Raw genomic sequence first — 24,887 nt, 5'->3', positions numbered from 1 at the left:
CTGCGGGACCCGCACAAATACTGGCAGCAGCACCACCCACAGAGGAATGCAGGACCCCCAGGCAGGTGCCATTAATTCTAATGGCACACTGCCTGCACTGGAAATTGCAACCGTACTGGGAACCTCTATTCTCGTGCAGTCTGTGATTTGCAAAGTAGTGCAGGGACTTCTTCCCTTGCGTGTCCTGGGGCACGGGAGTCCATTGAAATGAATGGGCGCTCGTGCCCATGTAAATCGCAGCCCGCAAGACTGCACAGATGTGAACCAGAACTTAGGAAAACAGGATACTTATTAAATATTGAGACTCTCTTTTCTTTAATGTGCAAATTATTTGTTTTTCTTGTAAAAACATTTTTTTTTCGTAAAATACAATTTTTTTGGGAAAAACAAAACAAAAATTGGGGGGAAAAAAAATGGCACCAGGATGCAGTATGGGAAGAAGACAAGCCGGTGGAGGCTGTGTGATGTTTTGGGAAATGTTCTGCTGTGAAACCTCGGCTCCTGCCATTCATGTGGATGTTACATGACACGTACCACCAACCTAAACATTGTTGTGACCAAGTCCACCCCTTCATGGAAATGGCATTCCCTGATGCAGAGGCCTCTTTCAGAAAGATAATGTGCCCGCCACACTGCAAAAATGCTTCAAGAATGGTTTGAGGAACACAACGACGAGTTTCAGGTATTGACTTGGCCTCCAAATTCTCCAGCAGCTGATATCCCATAACCCACCAACCAGTTAGGAGAATTGCAAAAGGTCATAAAAATATAGAAAAATACCGTGTGGAGGACCCGTCCCAGCAGTCTCCCATGCCATTAGAGCCATCCCAGCAGTCTCCCATGCCATCTCTGCGGGATGCTGAGCTCCTGCGCCGCTTCCAGTTTATGTTACAATCAGAATTGTCCTCCGCTACCTCCAAGCTGGCCGACCGTCTCTCGCGGGAAATTCGGGAGTTGGGCAGTCGGACGAGCGACCTTGAAGATAAAATGGATACAGCGGCTACGGTCCTTGAAAATCACGAACAGGATTTATGCGACCTCAAGAAAGAATTGGCGGACGCGCTGCTACGGCTTGAGGATTTTGAAAATCGTTCCCGCCGTGATAATTTGCGGTTAAGGGGTATCCCGGAAACTGTTATAGCTCTTACCTCCACTGCTACTGCTCTGTTCCAGGAGCTGACGTCCGCCATTCCCATTGACCGTCTTGAATTTGATCGCATACATCGTGCATTGGGCCAACAGACGACCGGATGGGCCCCCGAGAGACATTATCATCAAGTTCACTTATTACCGCACTAAGGAAACCATCCTCTTGGCGGCCAGAAATAAACCTGATCTCAGCTTCCAGGGGCATCGCTATCAGCTCTTCGCGGACTTCTCCCAGACCACTCTTCAAAAGCGCCGCCAGTTGAAGCCCTTCACTTCGGTCCTGGTGAAACATAGTATTAAATACGCCTGGGGCTTTCACCTACCAGGGCCGCAGTCACTCTGTGGCTACACCAGAGGAGGCTCACTCTCTCCTGGAATCCTTACACCTTCTTTCGCCGGAGGCTGCGGATCGGAGCCCAGTTCATTCATCTGGATCCCCGGCGAGGCCGCTTCCTCCGAGCCGCATCTGGGAGCGGTCGTCCAATAGGAAGAGGGCCCTTTCTCAGACCCCTTTGCGATCAAGTCCTTCCTGTTCTTCTCCGGGCTGAAGATGCGTCCTGGATTTTCCATGTATCATCTCACCGATGAACTCTCTGACGGGACCGTGAGTTTGGCCCTTGGAGCTCCCCCAGTTTGTTTGCATTCCGGGTTGATACTGCTCCTCGGGCTCCGGGGTGGGAGGTTGACCCGGTGGGCCTGGTTGGGTGGAAGGGGATTGGCCCCTATGGTTCTCCAGGTTTCTATGAGGAGGTTATCGCGGAGGTCCCTGCTCCTGGGACTTTTAGTTTTATTCAGTTTTACTACATTATATTATGTTTATTACCTTTTTGCCCTCTGAGGGCTTCTGTTTTGATGTTTCCATTTGCAGCCGTGTGTCCGATGGTAGAGTTACCCCTAACTGTATCCTTCATGTGTAGGATGCACGTCACCATTGGTGTGACACAATTGCACTGTTGTGTATACTTTTTGTGTCTTTTCCCTTTTTTCTTTCTTTGTTCTTTTCTTTTTCTCTGTTTTTTTTCGTTTTTGTTTTCTGCAGGGTTCCGGGACGCCATGGTCCGATCGCCATTGGGAGTGGAGATTGCTGGCTGCTTTGGGCTTTTTTCTGCTGAGCGTGTTGCGTTGATACCGCCATGGCCTCGCCCCTTTTGAAAATACATTCACAAAATGTTCAAGGCTTCAATTCGCCTCAGAAACGGGCTAAAGTTTTTCATCACCTCAAATCGCAACAAACTGATGTGGTATGTCTACAGGAGACCAGGTTTTCTCAGTCCTCCGCTCCGCGTTATCTTTCACCTCACTATCCCATCTTTTACACGGCCTCGGCTCCTGAGAAGCGCCGGGGTGTTCTGATAGCTTTTAAACGCAATCTCCCCTTTGTCTGTTCTAGGCATATAGCGGACCCCACAGACAGGTATTTGCTTCTGCAAGGCACCCTCTGGGACCAGGAGGTTACCTTTGTCTCTTACTATGCGCCTAACCGTTTCCAGCATAAATTCTTTTCGCATCTTTGCACCATTGTTTCTCGACACTCTAAGGGTCTTCTTCTTGTTATGGGGGATTCGAATGTTACCTTGGATTCCACATTGGATAGGCGCTACGCACGGGGAGCGACCCCCTCTCATGACTTGGTGCTGGAGGAACGTATGCGCGCTCTTTTGCGGACAGCGGGGCTAGCGGACGTCTGGAGGGAACTTCATCCAACTGAACGCGACTTTACGTTCTATTCCAATCCTCATGACAGTTTTTGTAGAATTGATCATATATTCATGCAGGTCCAGCAGCTCCCCTCGGTCCGACGAATAACTATTCCCTCCTCACCCTGGTCAGATCATGATCCCTTGGTTCTCCTCCTTGCCCTTTCTGGGTCGGAACGGTGCCCTTTTTATTGGCGCATCAATGACTCTTTGCTGACCACTCAGGCTACCTGCCAACAAATAGAATTCTTTTTACGAACATACTTTGCGAAAAATTCGGGATCGGTCTCTTCAGCAGTGCCCCTTTGGGAAGCGCATAAGGCCACGATGCGGGGTCATGTTATACAGCTGGCTGCGGTCCGGAAGCGGGAGCGGGAACGCCGACTCTTGGAGCTTCATTCTCTCCTGGCCTCTGCGGATGCACGTTGGAAGTCATCTCCATCCGTGGCCCATAAACACGCTCGGGACGCTCTGGCGACAGAATTGGACCTCCTCGCCTCTTCGGAGGAGGAACGGGCCCTGCGTTGGATCAGACATAAATTTTACTCCTGCGCCCGGTCCCATGCTAGCCAGGAAACTCAATTCTGTGGGGAAACCCCATAAACCGATTCGACTTCGACTTTCCACAGGTGGCTGTACTTCTAATCCCCAGCAGATTGTTTCCCGATTTTCGGACTTCCTTTCGCGCCTCTATGCTGCCCCAGATCCTTTCCCTGTGGCCCAGGCAGAGGCATTCTTTCAAGACCTCCATCTTCCCGGATTAACCGAGGCAGCACAGGCAGCCCTCAACGCTGGTGTCACCGTACTGGAAGTGCTCCAAGCGATCAAATCTTTACGGTCCACCGCGGCCCCAGGTCCCGACGGCTTCTCCGGTCTCTATTATAAAAAATTCTCAGCCCTATTGGCGCCCTTTTTAGCGGCCTATTTCAATGAGTTACGACAGGGCTGTTTGCCCTCTCCGGACGCACTTAGGGCACATATCTCTATGATTCCTAAGACGACCGACGATGTCCAGGAACCGCAAGCCTTCCGGCCCATTTCTCTTCTTAATAAAGACCTGAAGATATTGGGCAAGATCCTTAGTTTTCGCATCAATAAATATTTGTGTAGCCTGGTCCACCGGGACCAAGTAGGGTACGTCCCCGGGAGGCAGGTGGGTGATAACGTCCGTAAGGTGGTCCATCTTATACATTTTCTGCAACAACGGAAAATCCCAGGATTCCTACTGTCCTTGGACATATATAAAGCTTTTGATTCTCTATCTTGGGAATATCTGCGGTTTGTGCTGTCTCGTTGGGGTTTCGGGGATTCTATTCTCTCTTGGATTCAGGCCTTATATTCCTTTCCCTCGGCCTCCGTTAAATACGCTGGGTATTTCTCGGATCCCTTTCCTGTTAGGCGAGGGACGAGGCAGGGTTGCCCGCTGTCCCCGGCGCTCTTTGTCCTGGCGCTTGAGCCACTGGCTTTAGCGCTCCGGACCGATTGCAATATATCGGGGGTTCCATACGCGGGACAGGAGTTTAAGCTGAGCCTCTTTGCGGACGATGCCCTCTTGACCCTTACTAATCCTCTGACAACGCTTCCTAACTTGCAACGAGTTCTTGAGCGCTTTTCCTTGATTTCGGGTCTACGTATCAACTTGGATAAAACCGTCGCTCTTAATATTACTTTGGCTTCGGATTTGGTTTCGCGCCTACAATCCCACTTCCCTTACCAGTGGGCTTCCTCTTTTTTGGAATACTTGGGCATTCGCTTGACCCCCACCTATGACTCCCTTTTTGCTGCAAATTATTATCCTTTGCTTAGCTCTTTATCTTCTCTTATGCATTCCTGGCAATTTCCTCACCTGTCTTGGATGGTTCATTCAGTGAAAATGACCATCTTGCCGAAATTGTTATATTATTTTCGCACCCTCCCGGTGCGGGTTCCCCCTCACTTTCTTTGGTTGCTTCAGGCGAAGTTCATGCGTTTTATCTGGGCCGATAAACACCCCAGAGTCTCTAGAAATACGCTCTTTGCTCATAGACTCCAGGGTGGTCTAGGGGTACCCAATGTAGCTAAGTATTATCAGGCGAGCCAGATTGCCCCGCTGTCTATGTTGCACGCTTCCTCCGATGTTCCTCTCTGGGTCCTGCTGGAACTACCTAATTGTGCCCCTATCGCACTGTCGACACTCCTATGGCTTCCCCCTGCCCTGCGCCCTATGGCGCTGAGTCCGATGTTGCTCCATAGCCTACAAGTCTGGGACTCGGTACGTTACTCCAGTGGCCTGATGTCACCCTTTTTGCCCTTGCTTCCAATCGTTAACAACCCTCTTTTCCCACCGGGTCTAGATTGCCCGAGGGCGTTTTCTTGGTGGGTGGCTCATGGTTTCTCACAGGTGCAACACTTTTTGACTTTTCGGTCCTTTCCCGCCTGGAATGTCCTTCGGGAGTCTCGGGATGTTCCCCCAGTGGAATTTTTTTTTTCGGTACCTTCAATTGCGGCACTGGCTACTTTCGCTGAGGGCCACTTCTGCTTTCCCATATCAGAAATCTGCCTTTGAACGGCTTTGCCAGCAGCACCCGGGCGCCCCGGGCCTTATCTCCCTTCTTTACGCAGTTTTGAACAGACGCTCGTCTCACACTTCTCTTTCATATGTTGTTCAGTGGGAACGCGACCTGGGAGTGGCTGTGGATCCGGGGGACTGGAGTAGGGCCTGGTCACTCATAGCTAAATGTTCATTTAATACGACCACGCTGGAAGCAGCCTACAAGGTATTGTTCCGTTGGTACTGGGTTCCGGCTCGTCTGGCCCAGGCTAACCCTGCCTGTAGTGATCGATGTTTTCGGGGTTGTGGCCATCGTGGCAATGTACTGCATATCTGGTGGTCATGCTCGAGGTTGGTTCGTTTTTGGTCTCGTGTGTTTGGCCTCCTTTTCACTTTGTTTCATCTCTCCATACGCCGGGATGCTCGGTATGCTTTGCTTCATTGCCCCATACCGGGCCTCTTGGCTCGTCAGCAGCGGTTGGCTTCCTATTTGTTTTTATCGGCTACTAGGACAATTGCTCAGGCCTGGAAGAGTCCATTTGTACTTTTCCAGGGGGTGCAGGATCGTAGGACTACTATGATGCTCAACGAACAGATGTCGAGTATATGCAACGACTCTCAACATAAATTTTTGAAAGTATGGGAGCCGTGGTTGCAATACGCCTTTCCCACGCTCCCCCCGGCCAGTGTGGGGAGGTAATGGAGTTTGGTATTGGCGCTCGTGGACCCCTGCTCTTTGGTTTGTTTGTTTTTTTGTTTTGTTTTTTTTTCCCTTTCTTCTCTGCTCTTCTTCTCTCCTTTTCTGTTTGTTTTGATGTGACAGTGGACAACTGTCTTTAGTTGCGATAGTCAGAGTCTTATTGATGTTATTGTAACCTATGTCCCATTGATAGCCCCTGCGTGGGCATACGTTTAGCCTTATTGGAATTAGAGCGTTGTCTGCTCTATTATGCCTCTTTTATTGGTGCAATTGATATCCCCTGCGTGGGTGTGTTTTGTTGCCTCTGTTTTATACTGTTTAAAATTAATAAAAACCATTGAAATACAAAAATATAGAAAATACCAACAAGGTAATCCTTCAAAGAGGTAGGGGATATTCAGGCTGTGCAGGCAACACGTTGGTGGGTTATGGGATATCAGCTGTGGGCGAATATGTAATGACATCATACAAGATACTTTTTAGAGATGATGTGATGTTTAATTAAGGAACATTGATTTTATCTTTTTGTGTACAAAGTTTCTGTGCCTGGAAAGTTCATTTTCACATTCCTTCTTTCAATAATCTATATTAGGACATGGCACTCTTATCAGGTGTGACCTCCTATCACCCGAAGGTCACCCCAACCCTTCAACATATCCAAATTCTCCAGATCTTAATCCAATCAAGCACCTGTGGGATGTGATGGAAAAACAAGATCTGATCCATGGAGGCTCCACCTCACAACTTACAGGACTGAAAGGATCTGCTACTGACTGGTTGGTGCCAGATACCACAGCATTCCTTCAGAGGTCCAGAGGAGGCCATTCTGCGATGGGTCAGGGATGTTTTGGTGACAAAAGGGGGACCTACTCAGTACTATGGGGTGGTCATAAAGTTATGGCTGACGTTTGTGTGTATATATTATACACACACACACACACACACAATATATTACCAAAAGTATTGGGCCCGCCCTCCATATCATGTGATTCAAGTGTTCCAATCCCCTCCATAGCCACAGGTGTATAAAACCAAGCCCCTAGGCGAGCAGACTGCTTCTACACACATTTGTGAAAGAATGGGTCGCTCTCAGGAGCTCAGTGATTCCAAGCGTGGTCCCGTGATAGGTTGCCACCTGTGCAATAAATCCATCCGTGACATTTCCTGGCTACTAAATATTCCACACTCAACTGTTAGTGGTATTGTATCAAAGTGGAAGCAACTGGAAACAGCAGCAACTCAGCCACCAAGTGGTAGGCTATGTAACATGACAGAGCGGGGTCAGCGCATGCTGAACCACAGTGGACAGAAGTCGCCAACTGTCTGCAGAGTCAATAGCTAAAGACCTCCAAACTTGGTGTGGCCTTCAGATTAGCACAACAGTGCGTAGAGAGCTTCATGTAATGGGTTTCCATGGCCGAGCAGCTGCATCCAGGCCTTACATCACCAAGTGCAATGCAAAGCGTCGGATGCCGTGGTGTAAAGCACGCTGCCACTGGACTCTAGAGCAGTGGAGACGTGTTCTCTGAAGTGATGAATCACACTTCTCTGTCTGGCAATCCGATGGACCTGTCTAGGTTTGGCAGTTGCCAGAACGGTACTTGACTGACTGCATTGTGCCAAGTGTAATGTTTGGTGGAGGGGGGGATTATGGTGTGGGGTTGTTTTCAGGGGTGGGCTTGGCCCCCTAGTTCCAGTGAAGGGAACTCTTAAGACGTCAGCATACCAAGATATTTTGGACAATTTCATGCTCCCAACGTTGTGGGAAGAGTTTGGGGATGGCTCCTTCTCATTCCAACATGACTGTGCACCAGTGCACAAAGCAAGGTCCATAAAGACATGGAGGAGCCAGTTTGGGGTGGAGGAACTTGACTGGCCTGCACAGAGTCCTGACCTCAACCCCAAAGAACACCTTTGGGATGAATTAGAGCGGAGACTGCGAGCCAGGCCTTCTCTTGTGACATCAGTGCCTGACCTCACAAATGTGCTTCTGGAAGAATGGTCCAACCTTCCCATAGACACACATCTCCTAGACCTTGTGGACAGCCTTCCCAGAAGAGTTGAAGCTGTTATAGCTGCAAAGGGCGGCCAACTCAATATTGAACCGTACAGACAAAGACTGGGAGGCCATTAACCTCTTCACGCCGACAGCACACAAATGTGCGGCCTCCCGGTGTTTGGGCCTAGACGCTGAGCGGCCGCACATTTGCGTGCAATTAACAAAAAACATGTGCTGAGAGCGCACACCTTGCGCGCTCCCAGCACACATGTCCGGTACACACGGAAAGGTCCCGATCTGATCTTTCGATCGGGACCTTTCCCGATCATGTGACCGCCGTGATGACACGTCACGGCGGTCACATGATCCCTAAATCCCACCTGTCCCGACTTCTGAAACTCTTAAAGGGCCGGGAGGCACCAGCGGGAAGGGGTTAAAAAGTTAATTTGTGAGGAAAGGCAGGCCAACCGATACTGTGGGCAATATAATGTATATATACACACTAGATAGAAGTATATCTACTCTGTGTGTGTGTATATATATATATATATATATATATATATATATATATACACACACACACACATACATATACATACACAATCTATGCACAATAATGACCAGTAAGACAGAATTGACTCTCCTGTGTGTACATGCCCATTTAAAATAATAGGTTGTATTCTAATTGAATTTCTTTTTTTTTTTTAACCAAAAAGCTGCCAATATCCTAGAAATGTGCCGTTCGCTGCTCGGGTGTAGAAAGGCCCTCCTGTAGGTCAGGGTGCTCCTGTGACTGGAGATAGGTGTGAGATCTGGGCTCCATGCAGACACCACACTGCACCTCCTTATCACCATCGCCCGGGACAGCAGAGGGGCGCTCCCGGGACGGGAGGGATCACATACACACCCCCTATGGAGGAGGAAGGAGCCCCCCCTCACACACAAGCCCCTCACCTGAACCCCATTACCTGCAGTGGAGTGGGCTCCGCCCCCCCGTCCACCGAGGACAGCTGGACTGTGACCAGAGCCATGACCGGCCGCCTCCTCCTCACAGCTCCCCGCCGGGTGTCTGTCTGTCTGTCCCCTCAGAGAAGACTTCCCGGAGCTCCAGTCCTCTGTCTCCGCTCTACACTCTGCCTGCGACTCAATCAGGAAGAAGACGACGAGGACAGCCCCTTGAAGGAGGGGGGAGGAGTCGGAGAGGTATGTGAGGGGGAAGAGGGGAAAGTGAGATGATGGCCCTACAAGGAGGGAAGAGACCCGGAGGGAGGAAGGGGGAGGAGAAGGAGGACCGAGGGGGTCACAGCACTACATTCTATCAGCGCTCCTGGAACATGAGGGGGACGGGGACACTATGAGGGGGACATGAGGACACTATGAGGGAGACAGAAGGACACTACGAGGGAGGACACTATGAGGGGGGACAGGAGGACACTATGAGAGGGACAGGAGGACACTATGAGGGGGACAGGAGGACACTGAGGGGGGACACTATAAGGGGGGACAGGAGGACACTATGAGGGGGACACTGAGGGAGGACACTATGAGGGGGACAGGAGGACACTATGAGAGAGGACAGGAGGACACTATGAGGGGGACAGGAGGACACTATGAAGGGGGACAGGAGGACACTATGAAGGGGGACAGGAGGACACTATGAAGGGGGACAGGAGGATACTATGAAGGGGGACAGGAGGACACTATGAGAGAGGACAGGAGGACACTATGAGGGGGACAGGAGGACACTATGAGAGAGGACAGGACACTATGAAGGGGGACAGGAGGACACTATGAGAGAGGACAGGAGGACACTATGAAGGGGGACAGGAGGACATTATGAGAGAGGACAGGACACTGAGGGGGGACACTGAAAGGGACAGGAGGACACTATGAGGGGGGACACTATGAGGGGGACAGGAGGACACTATGAGGGGGGACACTATGAGGGGGACAGGAGGACACTATGAGGGGGGACACTATGAAAGAGGACATTATGAAGGGGACAGGAGGACACTATGAGGGGGGACACTATGAAAGAGGACATTATGAAGGGGACAGGAGGACACTGAGAAGGACAGGAGCAGACTATGGGGGAGGACAGCATGAAGGACACTGCTGATAGTATATATGACATTTTTTTTTTTTTTAAATTTTAAAAAATTTTCAGGTTACATTTTTTCTAACACGCCTGCTCAAGGGTAGTGACCCAGGAATGTATTTATTTTTTTTACACATTATGATTGCTTATACCAGTGAACTTCACTGGTATAAGCAACCATTTTTACAGAATGAATTTTATACATTCCACGTGTATTGTTTTTATTGGCCACAGCTAATCACATGGTACAGATGGGCTGTGATTGTCCCTGTCTGACCCATGTCAACACTGTGACCAATCTCAGCTAGCAACACAACTGTACACAATAAATGTCATGAATCAAAGCCGTTCATTGTTTAACCACTTGTCCAGCGAGCACTTGCCCCCCCTTCCTGCCCAGGCCAATTTTCTGCTTTCAGCGCTGTCGCACTTTGAATGACAATTGCGCGGTCATGCAACACTGTACTCATATGAAACATTTACCATTTTTTTGAGACAGAGCTTTCTTTTGGTGGTATTTAATCACCACTTCGTTTTTTATTTTTTGCTAAACAAACCAAAAACAACTGAAAACTTGTAAATGAGTAATTTTTCTCCTTCACACATGTACGCTAATGAGGCTGCAGTGATGGGCACTGATGAAAAGGCACTGATGGGCATTGACAGGCATCACTGATGGGCACTAAAAGGCAGTACTCATATATGGCACTGAGAGGCACTGATGAGGAGGCACTGATAGGTAGTACTCATATATGGCACTGATAGGCAGCTCTGATGGACACTGACAGGTGACACTGATGGGGCTACACTGATCACCAGTGCCCTGATGATCAGTGTACATGTCCCCTCTGAGAAATGCCGATTACCGGCTCTTCTATCCTTACGAGTTGTCAGTGTGACAGCTCGTGAGAAAAGGAATACTGGTAACTGGCATTTCCATATTTACATGCGATCAGCTGTGATTGGACACAGCTGATCACGTGACAGAGCTGAAATCATCAGTTCTTTCCACTGATTGGTGATCCGCTGTGTCCCAGGGGGCACGCACGCGCAGTTAGAGTGGGAGGCGGTTAAAATTGTCATATGATCTGCTTTGATTAGTCACAGCAATCACATGGTACCGGCAGCAGCCCGGTACAGTGATCTGTCATTGGCTGTGTCCACTGGACAGATCGTACCTCAGCACGGCTCATTTTTGGGAGGACGTTATATGATGTCCACCCAGAAAGATGAAAGTCCTGCCCAGCCGTCATTTTTCAATAGGTCGGGCAGGAAGTGGTTAATGCACGTTTTTCTGCGTGACAATCCATTCACACTGCTCTGCTGAAAAAAAAACATTGTAATGTTCAATCAAATTCATGTCCATATTTCACTGCAGTAAAAAAAATGCCTATTGTGTGCTCATGTAGTATCCATTTCTACACATAGCAGATGAGCACAGTGCATAAAAATAAATGAAATGTCATTTTGACATTTTTATAAAGTTAGAAGAAAAAAAAAAAAAGTACATGGTGTTATGTGCTGTTAGCGGGCGGCAGGTGCAGGCTCAGCTAACAGCTTGCTTCTGGAATATGGGCGCTCAAGTGCGCAGATAGCGGCATAAATTCCGGTATCTATATCATAGTTTGTAGATGCTATAACTTTCATTCAAACCAATTATTATACACTTATCGGGAGGTTTTACCAAAGACACACAGCAGAGTACATTGTGGCCTAAATTTATGAAGAAATACAACTTTTTTTTTTATTGGATATGTTTTATAACAGAAACTAGAAAATGTTTTTTTTTTCAAAAATATTTGGTCTTTTTTTTCATTTTTATAATAAGAAAAAAAATAGTAGCGATGAAATACCGCCAAAACTCTATTTGTGTGAGAAAAAAAAAATTATATAAATTTCACTTGGGTGCAGTGTTGCATGACAGCACAGTTGCCTGTTAGACTAGGTTCACATCTGTGCGGGTGGTGCTGCTGTGGATCCGCACAAAAATCCGTGCAGCCGCACCACCCGCACAGAGAAATGCGGACCTGTGGACGGGTGCCATCAGTTCTGGGAACCGAGGTTCCTGTGTGGGCTGCGTTTTCAGAAGAAGTGCGTGTCACGGGGCACGGGAGTCCATGCAAATGAATGGGCTCTCATGCCCGCGCAAAACGCGGCCCACACGGCCGTATATATGTGAACCGGGGGTCAAGGTAGCTCAGTGAATAGCAACAAATGGCCTGGTCATGAAGGGGGTAAAACATGCATGACAAAATGGCGTCGCCACACACAAGCCAGGAGACTAAAGGGAGAACATTGCTAATAGACACGATCCACGGCAAAATGGCGCCGGCGTACTGCGCATGCGCTGGTCGCCGGCAAAATGGCGGGCGCAATCAGCGCGATTGCCAGTCTACAATATAAATAGAACTGTGAAGATGTCCCTGCTGTAAGCCCTGTACCCTTTGAGAACGTGCATAGCACGAAACGCGTCAGATGGGGTACAGCAATTGGACATCTTAGCCACCGTTGGTGGCCATCTGTAATCACTGGGGTCAGTATTTTTGTTCCTTTGTCTTTTCACCTCTGCTTTGAAAATAAAGTATTTTACGCAGTATCACGCTATGTGATGTCCCTTATTGGGCTCTTTATGAGCACCACCCTTTTGCAGTACCAAGCTTAAGGAGGGACCCCAGAGGTGCATGAATGTCTGAGGAATCAGGGAACCTGGCCATAATGGATGAGTGGTGAGGACCAGAGAACACAGCTTTACCTGAGAGCCAAGGACCTAGATGTATCGGACAAGAAAAGACAACTTCTTTTATGCGTTTTATAAACACACTTCTGGTGAGTGCTTATTTCATTTATTTCCCTGTTCATCTTCGGATCATTTATCCTTATTAAGGAAGGAGACCGGACAGAACCTGCACATCACACTTTTTTATGTTTTTGGACACTAGATTGAATAACGCATTTATGAGAATTATAATTTAATGTCTTTATTTTGAAGCAATATTGATATTCGATTATTCATACTAATAGCGCTGCACCTTTTCTCTATACGTTGTCTTGGAAGGTTATGTTGGTTGCCTTTTTTGGTGTTCTAGCGGCTTGTATCTGATTTTGACCACAGTAAGCGCTCGCTATACAAATCTATATCTATGCATGACATTGTCTCTTCCCAGGCCTCCACCTGACAGCTGCCCCGCACAGCAGAACCCTGCGTTTTACTTCTAGTAACACACATCCTGTACACTCACTCGTAATACTGTCTATATGCAGGAGCAGCTTTGTGACCATAGGACAGGACTACGAACCCTCCCCCTCCTGCACAGGAAGTTATCAGCTCACGGGATTTTTGGTATTACAGGTATTTCTTTTGCACTTACCAAACAAATATAGCAAAATACTTGTAGCACCACCACCAGAGGAGTTATTGGAAATACTGCTACGGGGCGGCATGGGTGCACAAAATCACGTATATATACGTGATTTTGAAGTTCTGGGTAGGTTGCGCACGTGCCCTACCCGCACCACCATTTGCGGTCTTGCCTGTCAATCACCGTCACACTGCGATTTCTGAGGATTTCCGACGGGGGAGAAACCTGTATGTAAACAATACAGATATTTCCCCTTTCAGCTCCTGCACACTGCTTTGTATGGATCTGCATAGCACAGCCATACAAAGCAGTGTGATTACAGTGAAACACACACAGTTAACCCATTGATCGCCCCAGATGTTAATCCTTTCCTGCCCAGTGTCATTAGTACAGTATCAGTGCTTTTTATTAGCACTGATCACTGTACTGGTGTCACTGGGGAAGTCAGTTCCCCCCAGTGTCAGAATGCCTGCTGCAGTTGGGCTAGAAGTTGCTGATCGCCGCCATTACTTAAAAAAAAAAAATTCCAGTATATATACCGCCATTTGTGTACGCTATAACGTTCACGTACACCAATTAATTTACACGTATCGGGATTTTTTTTTTAGCAAAGACATGGAGCAGAATACATTTTGCCCTAAATTTATGACGAAATTAGATTTTTTACTGGATATGTTTTATAGCAAAAAGTCAAAAATATAGTTTTTTTTTTTTTCAAAATTGTCGGACTTTTTTTTTTTATAGCACAGAAAATAATAACCGCTCAGGCGATCAAATACCACCGAAAGAAAGCTCTATTTGTGGGGAAAAAAAGGACATAAATTTCATTTGGGTGCAGCGCTGCATGACCGCGCAATTGTCAGTTAAGTTAACGCAGGACTGTATTGTAAAAAATGGCCTGGTCAGGAAGGGGGGGGGGGGGGGGAAGCCTCTGGAAGGCAACTAGCAAAATTCCTGAAAAGGTTGTGTTAGGGAAATATAGAAAAACACAAGGTCAGCAAAATATCAAATAGTGGCTCCATGAATGTCAGATAAAATTAAAACAGACAGTTTTGAAGAGAATGGCCTACCAATTTCTGTCTCTGCCTGAGCCACTGGCCAGTGGAAAATGTAGCCACAGTCCTGCTGGCACTGGAGCCATACAATTTTTGGTGGAGCACTCACTCCATCTCAGCAAAGTATACTTGATGTCCAGTAAACACACAGTCCCCTCTTGGCAAAACTCATCAGCATAGCTTTAAAAAATGGCAACTAAAGAACGCGTGATGGTGGCCTACAGGCCGCTCGCTATACAGAAATTCTGAGGATGTCCCTTTGATTGCAAGTGGTCCTATGGACAAGATGGATGTAGACTTCTGCTAGGCCACAGTTCCTGGGTGAAGTCAGGTAACTTCAGACCTTCCTCTCAATCCTGCACTCTATTTGTGATTCTCTTCATGGGGCTCTACCCTATATTGCTCTGACACTGAATCTCCCCCCGTGAACAGACTCTCTGCAGCTTGGTTCTTAAAACAATAGCAGGTGGCCCTCCCACAGCAGCACCACATCATGGTCCAGCAAATCAGCTCCCTCCACCACATGGACTTTTAGCAGGTCATGAGGTCTCTGAGGTCGTGAGGCCATGATTAAGGCTTATGGCTGAAACACACAAGCCAGTTTTACCTGTACACTCTACTCAATGTAATAAAGCAATTCTTTGGAAGGACGAGTTACCGGCTCTTCACTCCTTACTTTCAAGTTGTTTCAGTGTTGGGAAGACACTTTGCGCAGGAGCACTGTCAGTTCGCCTCTGTGGGGAGTCCATCTGGGTGTAGTATATTTCTCTTTGTGTCATTTTCCTCTGGCCTGTACACAGTAGTCCTGCAGTTTCCTGCGGCTTTTTCACTCTCTGCATAGCAGTTCTCTCAGCAGCTTTTCTACTGCCATTCTGCCCTGAAGGTCACGGAATCCTTGCAGACTCCATCTCTTAGAGCAGCCTTGAGCCCTTGTCACCGGGCCCTTGGGCACAGACACACCAGCAGCAGCCTCTTATCTCTCTAGCTCTGGGCTGACTACGACTACCCTACAGTGGTAGACAGAGCTACAGTACCATCAGCATCAGTGACCAATCACATTCTGTCCCTGCAGTAGCCAATTGAGTTTTCCCTTGTGGTCAAAAAGAGTGCAGGTATGAGAAATAAACACTTTTTTTCTCCCTGTGGAGCGCAGGGAAGCAACATTCTGCTGGGCAGCACAAAGGGGCTGCTGCCACATATTTTCAATATTTAACCGACCAAAACAAAGTAATTTTTTAGGGTTTGCATAGCCTTTCATTAGTACCTTGGTACAATTCAATCAATGGATGGTGCTTGAAGAATGTACAGTGCATTCATAAAGTATTCAGACCCCCTTTTTTCAATTTTGTTGTGTTGCAGCCTGATACTACAGTTGTTTAGCCAGTTGCTGACCAACCACAGTACAAATACTGGGGACAGGCAGCAGCTACAGGCTAAGTGACGTATCCGTACATCGTTTCGCACATGCACACTTGTGGTACCCCAACTTGCCAGTACCCGGCCACTTTGATTGGCCAGGGGATCATGCAATCGCCAAGTGGGCTTTGATGTGTTTTGCACTGAGCAGAGGCTTCCGTCTAGCCACTCTGCCACAAAACCCAGATCGGTGGAGAGTTTGAATGATGGTTGTCATTCTGGAACTTCCCATATCCATACAGGATCTCTGGAGCTCAGTCAGAATGACCATCAGATTCTTGGTCACTCCTCATACTAAGGCCCTTATTCCCCAACTGCTCAGTTTGGCCAGACGGACAGCTCTTGGAAGAGTCATGGTTGTGCCAAACTTCTTCCATTTGAGAATTATGGAGGCCGCTGTGCTCTTGGGAACCTTCAGTGCAGCAGAATTTATTTTCGTAGCCTTCCCCAGATCTGTGTCTTGCAATAATCCTGTCTCTGGGCTCTGCAGGCAGTTCCTTTGACCTCATGGCTTTTGCTCTGACACAGTATGCATTGTCAGATGTGAGGCCTTTTACCCTAGGTTCACAGCTAAGCGTTTTCTGCAACACTTTGTAGAAATGCAATACAGTCCATATAACATGATTTCCTATGGGACATGTTCACAAATTTTGAGTTTTCACCCGGTGCATTTTTTGGAAAGGGTCAGGAACTTTTTTGCAAGCAAAAATTTGCGTTTTTGCTTCTATAGATTTCAATGGAAATGCTGCAGAAAAGCATGTATTGTGTTTTTGCTGTGTGTTTGCCGCATTTTGAGTTTTAAATCTGCCTAACAAAAAAAAAAAACGCATCAAAAACGCAGGTGCAAAACGCAACACAACGCAATTCAGAAACGGCTCAAAAGCAACCTGCATAGGTGTGAACCTAGTCTTATAGAGAGGTGTGTGCCTTTCCAAATCATGTCCAATCAATTTAATTTACCACAGATGGACTCCAATCAAGACAGAAACATCTCAGCAACAATCAAGAGAAATTGTAGGCACCTGAGCTAAATTTCAAGTGCTGTTGCAAAGGGTCTGAATACTTACGCCAATGTGATACTTCAGTTTTTCCTTTTTCATAAATATGCAAACATTTCTAAAATTCTCACTTAATGAGGAAACAAATTAATGCAAACAGCTGTAGCATTAGGCTGCAACATTGAAAACCGTGAAGGAGGTCTGAATACTCTATGAATGCACTGTAGGTGCTAACAGGACAGTGAAGGGCCTATTCACACCATTGTGATACAACAGTCCACAAAGCACTTGGCAAGGCATTGCAGTGCCTATTCATTATAAATGGCACCCCAACACATCTACAGAGTTCATGTCCACAACACAGCATACCACATGTTGTACATCCTGATAAAGCTCCATGAAAAAAAACTAAAAAACCAGGAGGAACATTTTCCCATGTTGGGAACCCATTCACAATAATTAGGCTGGGGTAATGGAATGCACTGCAAAGCAAAATAAAATGTGTTGTGGCCACAATGAAACCAAGCATGTACAGGCCCTCAGACATCTAGTCCAGCTTCCAATAACTTTGAGCACTATTCTCTAAGGGTGGTGACAAACAGGCATGTTCAGCTTGGCTGACCAAAGATATTTCTTTTTTGGAGAAATGAAGAGTGGCCAGATGGGCAACAGGCAGCACTCAGATGAGATTTTCTTCACCCCAGCAATGGCTGGTTATATAGCCCACCTGCAGACTCAACACCACCACCCCACCCCCCACAAGTGCGCCCCTACTTTATGTTTTGCTTTCCAATCCCTGACCTGATCATGACCAGGGCTCAATGAGACCAGGAAGCTCATGCTAAATGTAGCAGTCATAGTAGGCAGTGGTTAACCTCACAATAACTCTGTGTCTATTTTACCTGACATAATAATTATTTTTTGTAGACTCCTAGGGCTTTTAATTGGCACACTTTTAATAAATACCTATTAAATATAAGAATTTTTATTATATGCTGACAAATGTGAAAAAAGCAGTTTTATTTTAACTGATGCGCAACATATTTTGCATAGTAATACTGTTCAAAATAATTTTTCCTATTTATTTGGAGTACAGGGACCCCACATATGTATAGGATTTGATACATGTCAGTGCTGTATGGTGTATGTGTGGGGTGTGTGTGTATATATATATATATATATATATATATATACATACATACATACATACACACAGTTGTGTTCAAAATAATAGCAGTGTGTTGAAAAAAGTGAATAAAGCTCAAAATCCTTCTAATAGCTTTTATTTCCATACACACAAATGCATTGGGAACACTACACATTCTATTCCAAATCAAGACATGAAGAAAAATATATCAAATTTGTGTTCTTCCTCAAAAAAAATTGAAGAAAAGTGAATATTAGACTGTTCAAAAAAATTGCAGTGTTTGTATTCTTCTTTACAAACTCAAACATTCACTATATAAACTGAAAAATGTTTGAAGATTTTGCTTTCCTTTGAATCACTTAATTAATATTTAGTTGTATAAGCACTGTTTCTGAGAACTGCTGTACATCTGTGTTGCATGGAGTCAACCAACTTCTGGCACCTGTGAACAGGTATTCCAGCCCAGGTTGATTGGACTACATTCCACAGTTCTTCTCTATTTCTTGGTTTTGCCTCAGAAACTGCATTTTTGATGTCACCCCACAAGTTTTCTATTGGATTAAGATCCGGGGATTGGGCTGGCCACTCCATAACGTCAATCTTGTTGGTCTGGAACCAAGATGTTGTACGTTTACTGGTGCATTTGGGGTCATTGTCTTGTTGGAACACCCATTCCAAGGGCATTTCCTCTTCAGCATAAGGCAGCATGACCTCTTCAAGTATTCTGATGTATTCAAACTGATCCATGATCCCTGGTATGCGATAAATAGGCCCAACACCGAAGTATGAGAAACATCCCCATATCACGATGCTTGCGCAACCATGCTTCACTGTCTTCACAGGGTACTGTGGCTTGAATTCAGTGTTTGGGGGTCGTCTGACAAACTGTCTCCAGCCACTAGACCCAAAAAGAACAATCTTACTTTCATCAGTCCACAAAATGTTGCGCCATTTCTCTTTAGGCCAGTCAATGTGCTCTTTGGCAAATTGTAACCTCTTCAGCACGTCTTTTTTTCAACAGTGGGACTTTGCGGGGGCTTCTTGCAGATAGCTTGACTTATCATTTTCTGCACTTCTTTATATGTTCCCCCCCCCCCCCAATCAACTTTTTAATCAAGGTACGCTGTTCTTCTGAACAATGTCTGGAACGACCCATTTTCCTCAGAATTTCAGAGAGATATGCACTGTAACCAGCATGTACAACATTTACTGCCTTCCTTCCTTAAATAAGGGCAATAATTGGCACCTGTTTTTCAAAGAATGAATGACCTCACTAATAGAACTCCACACTGCTATTATTTTGAACATGCCCCTTTCAATTAGTGATTCAATTACACAGAAGCAGCAGCATGCATGTCATGACTGTTGGGTCTGTTGGATTTCTATTACTCTACTACACCTGCTAGTAAATTATTTGCCATGTATAAATATAATTTCTACAGAAAACAGTGATTGATCAGGTTAGTGATGTCTGACTGCTATTATTTTGAACACAACTGTGTGTGTGTGTATATATATATATATATATATATATATATATATATAAAAACTATAAATATAATTACCTGACTGGCTTGAAACAACATTAAAGTGGAGTTCCACTCAAAAGTGGAAGCTCTGATTATTTCCCTCCTCCCCCCTTCACTGCCATATTTGGTACCTTTTGGGGGGGGCGGATACCTGTTTTTAACATTCCCCTCCTTCCTCCTACAGTCTCCTGCGAACTTTTACAGGTCCCAGAAGACTGCTGGACCAATCAGGAGATGCAGCGCGACACACGCATGCACGGTTGGCACCAGGCTATGAAGCCACAAGTTGTCATAGCTTGGTGCCTACAACTGAGATGCCGGTGCCATAGAGGAGAGAAGGGACGGCGCAGGTGAGTACATCCTGGGACGTGTAAGTGTGTGTGTGTATTAAAAGTCAGCAGCTACAGTTTATGTAGCCGACAACTGTTAATAAAAACAGAAACAGCTGGAACTCCGCTTTAATGAACAACAAGGGTCACTACAACAGGTTAAACAAGACTGTGTTGGCTTAAAATAAAATATTTTTAGGAAGCGGCTTCCTATAGTGGCACACGAAGAAGAGGAGGAGTCAAGAACACCAGCGGGGGACCCCAGAAGAGGAGAATCAAGGCTGCTCTGTGCAAAACTATTACACAGAGAAGGTAAGTATAATATGTTTGTTATTTTACCTAAAAAGTATTGGAAGCTTTAAAATCACTGTAAATATGTAAACTTTGTAGCAGGGGTGGACTGACAACTCATGGGGCCCCCGGGCAATAGGGGATCATGGGGCCCCTGTGTCCTGGCCCACACCCAAAAAAGCCTATGAAAAAGCCAATGAAAGGTACCAGGAGCATCTCATGGGCCCCCTACTGACCCAGGGCCCTTGGGCAGTGCCCGAGTGCTTAAATGGTCAGTCCGCCCCTGCTTTGTAGTAAACTTATTAAAGCTGAACTCTGGGGAAAATCCAAACTACCCTTTTAGTGACGCTTCCCAGCACTGCAAGGGTTAAATGCTTGTTTTTTTTTTTCCCTAAGGTACCAAAAAAAAAGCAGCTTTACTTACCCTTTTCCTCTTCCCCCAAGCTGCTCCTCTCCATCCCAAGCTGCCTCTTCTCTTCAGGGCTCCATCCATCAGTTGTACTCTGACGTTTTTACATACAATGCAGAACCAACAGTCCTGCAATGTAAGTGAGGATGCTGAGGGCTCACCCACACTCCAGAGTGTTAGAGAGAAGGGGAGAGTGCTGGCTATCGGGGGAGTGAGGGATGAGGTAGGCAAAAATAAGCTTGGGGAGCCCTATTGAAAGGTTAACAACTTTGAAAATTCCCTGGAGTTCACATTTCAATTAAAAAATAGAAGGTGCTTACTGAATTGGTCCATTCTGAAACATCCTAAGGATTTGGGAGGCCTGGCACTGCAAGACGTCTATACTTCTTGGCTTTGTAGACATCTCATATTTTCCCAGTGGTGCACTGCAAAAGCCCCAGTTGGATTAGCAAGATATAAACCATCTGATAACCCGTTATGGCCTAATTGCTCAGGGCCCCTGGTTGGAGTAATGGGCAGGGAGAGATGTTGATTCTTGTATAAAGTCTAGATGTGACTTCTGTCCTTTTTTTACAACCTTGCACTGGGTTGACAATTAAAACAAGCTTTAACCACTTGGATTTAACCTCCTTCCTGACCAGGCCATTTTTTACAATACGGCGCTGTTACTTTGACAATTGCGCGGTCATGCAACATTGTACATAAATTCAATTTATGTCTTTCCCCACAAGTAGAGCTTTCTTTTGGTGGTATTTGATTACCTCTGCATTTTTTATTTTTTTCGCTAAACAAAAAAGATTGACAATTTTGAAAAAAAAAAAAAACAAAACAATATTTTTAACTTTTTGTTATAAAACATATCCAGTAAAAAAAAAATCTAATTTCTTCATAAATTTAGGCCAAAATGTATTCTGCTACATGTCTTTGCTAAAAAAAAAAAAAAATAATCCAATACATGTAAATTAATTGGTTTACATGAAAGTTATAGCATCTGCAAATGGCGGTGTAGATACTGGAATTGAAATTTTTTTTATACTAGTAATGGGCGGCGTTCAGCAAATTATAGCGGGACTGTGGTGGGCATTCTGACACTGGGGGGAACTGCCACTGACATCCCAATGACACTAATACAGTGATCAGTGCTAATAAAAAGCACTGACACTGTACTAATGACACTGGGCAGGAAGGGGTTAACATCTGGGGTGATTAAAGGGTTACCTGTGTGCTGTTTTACATTATGTGCTGTGTGTTTTTTTACTATGGAGACATGCTGCTTTGTATTTCCCTGCTGTGCAGAGTAATACAAAGCAGCATGTCCTTGCTGGCAGGAGAGAGACCTGTGTTGTTTACACACAGGTCTCTCCCCTGTCAGCTTTCCCCGAAGATCGCTGGTGTGGAATATCTAGCCGGAACCCAGTGATTGGTATTGCTAGCCGCCAATAGCGGTGGCGCACGCGCGCTCCCTACCCGGAAATGAAATTCACATGATTTTGCGCAGCCCTGCCGCCCTGTAGCAGTACTTCTACTATAGAGCGGTGGGCAAGCAGTTAAAGAACGTTCATGTAAAATATACAGTAGGTGGCACAATCAGATAACCATCCATTTGATTTTTTTCCATATTTGACATTGATCACAACCTCTTTAGTGCAGTGGAGGACTAACGGTAGGCCTTGGGCCCAGGAATCACATCTATGTCAGTATTCTCAATTGCATATTATGAGTAGAATTAGTTATTTAGTCGCTGCAAATACTTGATTGTGACAGAAGGAAGGGAACTTAGGGAAGTCATATATAAACTTAGGTGCAGGAAGACACCTAAGACAGCATTTGGGTACGAAGGAATGTTAAGAATTTGTGTATATTGTATTGTGGATATCAAGCCTGGGGGATCAACAATGAGTCTGAGCCTGCAGGAACAATAATCAGATGCTGGAACACTTAAAGGAAAACTCCACTTATGTTAAAAGCAGTTTATGTATACCTTGTACAAGGCATTTTGTAATTTAAAGTGGACCTGAACACAAAAAAGTAAGATTTGCTCTCTTTTAGGGAACATATAAAAAAGTTAATTGCGATTAAGCAGTACCATGAAAGATCTTAAAAAAATAACCGTGCTCTGCCTGTGCCTAGGCACCCCTGTTCTGTAGCCTCATACAGGAGATTGAGGAAATGCTGTATTTTGCTTGTAGCTGACTGATGATATCATGAGAGCCAGATCAATGTCCATTTGCCTGAAGGTCAAGGACTACTTACTAATTATAAATAGTTGCCTTCTCATAAATTATACTATATTTTGACATGTCATGAATTTATTACCACTTTTAAAGTTTGTGACGAACCGTCCCATTGTGATAACATTTTTTCCCCTGCAGGAGCAAATTGGATCATGCTTTGCTGGGTTTTTTTGCCTTCCTCTGGAAGGCAAAAAAAAAAACGCTATGTTGGCGCTATATAAACCCTGTATTGTAATAATAATCAACTGTGGGTATAGGATTATAACTTTTCTTTTTTTTAATGGTTGAACTGGATGGACTTTTGACTTTTTTCAGCCAGACGAACTATGTAACTATAAATGGTATATAACCAACTACTCACTAAAGCCTACAATCTGAGATGTACACATCATCATATAAAGTCATGTGAAAAAAAATAAGTACACCCCATGGAAGTGGCTGATTTTTTTCCACACAGGAAAACATTAGATCTTCATTCAAACAGAGCCTACATATAGAAGATGATACAGGTAAATAAATAAAAACACAAGGAAAATGCGCCTTTTCAATTATTTAACAAAACATCACTGTGGAAAAAGGAAGTACACTCCTGGATCTCAGAAGCTGCTCTTGCCCACTTAAGTACAAATCACTTCCTGTAGGCCCTTTGCATATCTGCTCACCAGTCTTTGTGGCTTTCGCTGCATTAACTGCCCATTTTAAATCCTCCCCCGCAACATTTTAATGGGATTAAAATCAGGGCCTTGATTAGGTTAGTCCGTTAATCTCCATTTCTTCTTGCTAAACAAATCATTGATGGATTTACTAGTGTGCTTCAGATTATCATGTTGGAAGATCCATTTCTGCTTAAACTTCAGCTTTCAGACAGCTGGGCTCTCATTTTCATCAAGTACAGTTTGATATGATGCAGAAATAGTTGACTTGGTCACTGCAAGCTGCCTGAAGGTCCTGAAACAGCAAAGAAAAACCCAAACCATAACATGCCCACTACTATGCTTCACAATTGACTTAAGATTCTTCTCTTGAAATACTGTCTAGGTTTGCACCATACATGTCTACAGTAATACCTCTGTTTACGAAGTTAAGTTGTTCTGCAGGACTTTTCGTATAGCGAAAAATTTGTAAACTGAAACACCATTTCCCATAGAAACGCACTGAAAACCTATAAATCTATTCTGGAGGTCAGAAAAAAGTAAACACTACTAAAATACTGCATGAGTTATTTTATTAAGTAATGTGGTATTTTAGTAGTAACAACCATGTGTTAATGTTTTAGCTGGCAGCAGGGTTCCCCACTGACTGCTGAATGTAAAAGAATTGCCGGCAATTAAAAAAATTTAAAAACCGGCGTGGGATTCCCCCTCCCGTCCATACCAAGCCCTTCGGGTCTGATATGAATTTTGAGGGGAACTCCCACGCCAAAATAAAAAAAAACAAAAAACAGACACTTATCCAAGCATGCAGCTTAGCAGGCCAGAAAGGGGGGGGGAGTGAGCACCCCCCCAGAACCATACCAGGCCATATGCCCTCAACATGAGGGGGTGCTTTGGGGCAGGGGGAGGACCTCTTCCCCACAACCCTGGCCGGTGGTTGTGGGGGTCTGTGGGCAGGGCACTTATTTGAATCTGGAAGCCCCCCTATGTGAATGAGTATGGGGTACATGGTACCGCTACTCATTCATGAAAAAAACAAAAAAGGGTAGTGTGAAAAAGACAGGACATGGTCTTTGACAAGTCCTTTATTAAAGAAAAAACTAAAAGAATGTCCCCCGCAGCAGATCCAACATCAATCACAATGGCCACTGCCGCCACCCCAAAAAAAATAAAAAAGGTTCCGTTCCCGATGATGGCTGCGAAAAAAATTCGTAAAAACGAGGCATTATTTTCAATGGATTTTTATTTGTAAACCAAAAATTACGTTAACTGATGCATTCATAAACAGAGGTAC

General features: G+C 45.4%; 1 protein-coding gene across 2 annotated transcripts in view; it reads right to left on the bottom strand.

The window, feature by feature from the left end:
- Positions 1 to 9,245, bottom strand: part of SSH3 (slingshot protein phosphatase 3) — an 89,719-nt gene extending 80,474 nt beyond the window's left edge. Inside the window, exon 1 of one of the 2 annotated variants that reach the window (XM_089683716.1) lies at positions 9,044 to 9,245. In XM_089683716.1, coding sequence (XP_089539842.1) covers positions 9,044 to 9,106 — 63 coding nt within the window. In that variant the 5' untranslated portion in view covers positions 9,107 to 9,245. The remainder of the gene's footprint in view (positions 1 to 9,043) is intronic. The other variant, XM_089683715.1, reaches the window with a different exon arrangement.
- Between the last annotated feature and the right edge of the window lie 15,642 nt (positions 9,246 to 24,887).

The sequence above is a fragment of the Staurois parvus genome, unplaced genomic scaffold (assembly GCF_062004578.1).
Source record: "Staurois parvus isolate SC_StPar_1 unplaced genomic scaffold, SC_StPar_1.0 ptg000320l, whole genome shotgun sequence".
NCBI lineage: Eukaryota > Metazoa > Chordata > Amphibia > Anura > Ranidae > Staurois > Staurois parvus.
Note: the sequence above shows the minus strand (reverse complement) of the source record. Positions and strands in the feature narration are given on the sequence as shown.